Consider the following 2,034-nt stretch of genomic DNA (forward strand, 5'->3'; position numbering starts at 1 on the left):
AATGGCAAAGATGAGCCATAGAATCTCTACACAAAAATATAGAAAATTGTAGAAAATTCTTTAAGCAACATAAGTACAAAAAAAATTATACATTCAATCATTCTTTTATATACACTTAAATTGAAATCATTGATTCTAAAGCTTTGTCCAGCACACTCAAATTTTATATGACATGTTTGACATGTCTATATTTGGGTGTAATATGACATCATCACACTCTGGGTACATCACACAATTTTTTCACATAAAATTTGATGTATGGAAAGATCTTAACATTTATTTATAACTCAAAGTAGCAGTAAGTAGGAATTATCACTGGAGTTCTTAAAAAAATATATGCAACTTTTTGTACAGTAGAAATATTTCAACACACTTGTTTGTCAAATTTATTTTGATATCTAAATTTAAATTACAATTCTTAAATTGGAGATCATACTAATAGGTACTATAACACAAAAATGATAACAGATGGCCTGGTTTTACACTAACATGTTCAGCAAAAACGATGAGAGCCTTTGACTTGACCGCAAGATCATACACTAGTCCTGAATTCTGCAAAAAACCCTCAATGGGTCCCTCATTGCCAGTGTAGAAGAATATTGGGCCATTTTCTTTATCCCAATATGAATCTGGAATAAAAAATAGTTACAATATGGATCAAACGAATCAATTAAATAACCATATAATAATAATATAATAATTTAAAATGAAAATTATTATTAATTGGGTTAGGCCATACTGCTAGGCTGCAAAAGTGATGAGGGAGAGAGGCTTATTTTATTTATTTATTTATTTATTTATTTAAATTTTGCTAAAGCCAAGTATCTTTATAGGCCTAATACAATTTTTTTTTAATTTTCAGTTAGTTCCGTCTGGTTACTTGGGCTCGTGGAGTCATGACATCAAGTGACCGGTTGCCTCCTGGGCCCGCTCCTGGGTCCCCGCTATTTGATAAGCCTAGAAGACTATGTATACCATGTCTGTCTTGGTAATCTTTTACCAAGGAGGTATTAAAATTATTTAATACCTCCTTGCTTTTACTGACACACTTACCATTATACAGATATTTCTGCTTAAATGTCTGACTTCCATAGGAGGCAAAGTTGAAATGGTCGATAGTTTGATCAAAGTACTTAGTATTATACTTGTAAGCAAAACTTCTAGTAATATTATTAATTGCAAAAAAAGCAATAACTGATACAAAAACTCTCAGTTTCATATTTGCAATAAAGTGAGGTCTGCACTGCAACTAAACACCCTGCTCGTGTCAACAAAGAAGTCACCTGATTTATGCCGATAAGCATGTGATCAAGTCCCTATAAAACCTCATGTGAAACCGCCAACGCATAAAACGCCACCAACATGGTATAATGGTTCCCAGGACATGGGCCAATAAACGCAATCGCCCAATGGTAATAATATAGGCCTACTGACGGATAATAAAATAATCGCGTAGTTAAAGGGGAGAGGAAAGAGGAAACCTCCCTATGTTGACCCTCCTTGAAAAACTCATAAGTAAAGTTGTCAAAAATACTAAATAAGCAACACAAAATTACTTCTAGATAGAGTTTAAGGTGTTAGTAACTCTTGTCTTTCTGGGTTGTAATCTATTTCGTTACATTGCGCCAGTGGGTGAGGGGAAGGGAACCCACTCCCCGTCGGAAAGGCCTGGACCCCACCCCCGAAATAACGTTATTAAATTTGATTGCCAATATGTGGTCTAAAAGTGCTTAGCCTAAAAAAAACTCTTGCCATGAACCCTAACTGAGATTTTTTTTTTATTCCGAGACCCTGACCAATGCTCTTGTCTGCCGTTGATAAGGAGGAAAAAAAGTCTGTTGTGTTTCAGGACAAAAAAAAAACATATCTGACGAAAATCTCGAAGCGGAATGAGTTAAAGATTTTTTAATATTTAAAAACTGGGGGGAAAATAGGAGTAACCACCATTTTTCCGCCTTCCCCCAGTTTTCAAATATTCAAAAATATGTATCTCATTAACCGCTTGGGAGTTTTCCGTCAAATAGCCCCATGGTT

The 2,034-nt window shown here is 34.6% G+C and overlaps 1 protein-coding gene across 1 annotated transcript; it reads right to left on the reverse strand.

Annotated features, from left to right (window-relative positions):
* Positions 1-6: 6 nt before the first annotated feature.
* LOC117112497 (dipeptidyl peptidase 2-like) lies at positions 7-1,287 on the reverse strand (the record flags this gene model as incomplete). The annotated part of the gene is made up of 3 exons (XM_033255586.1): positions 1,054-1,287; positions 490-629; positions 7-26 (listed from the first exon to the last, which is right to left on the reverse strand). Coding segments are annotated over exons 1-3 (326 nt in total), but the record flags the coding sequence as incomplete, so codon positions are not given.
* Between the last annotated feature and the right edge of the window lie 747 nt (positions 1,288-2,034).

This window comes from Anneissia japonica, unplaced genomic scaffold (assembly GCF_011630105.1).
Source record: "Anneissia japonica isolate Jap-2015-1 unplaced genomic scaffold, ASM1163010v1 scaffold151585_len2034_cov105_single, whole genome shotgun sequence".
In the NCBI taxonomy this organism is placed as follows: Eukaryota; Metazoa; Echinodermata; class Crinoidea; order Comatulida; family Comatulidae; genus Anneissia; species Anneissia japonica.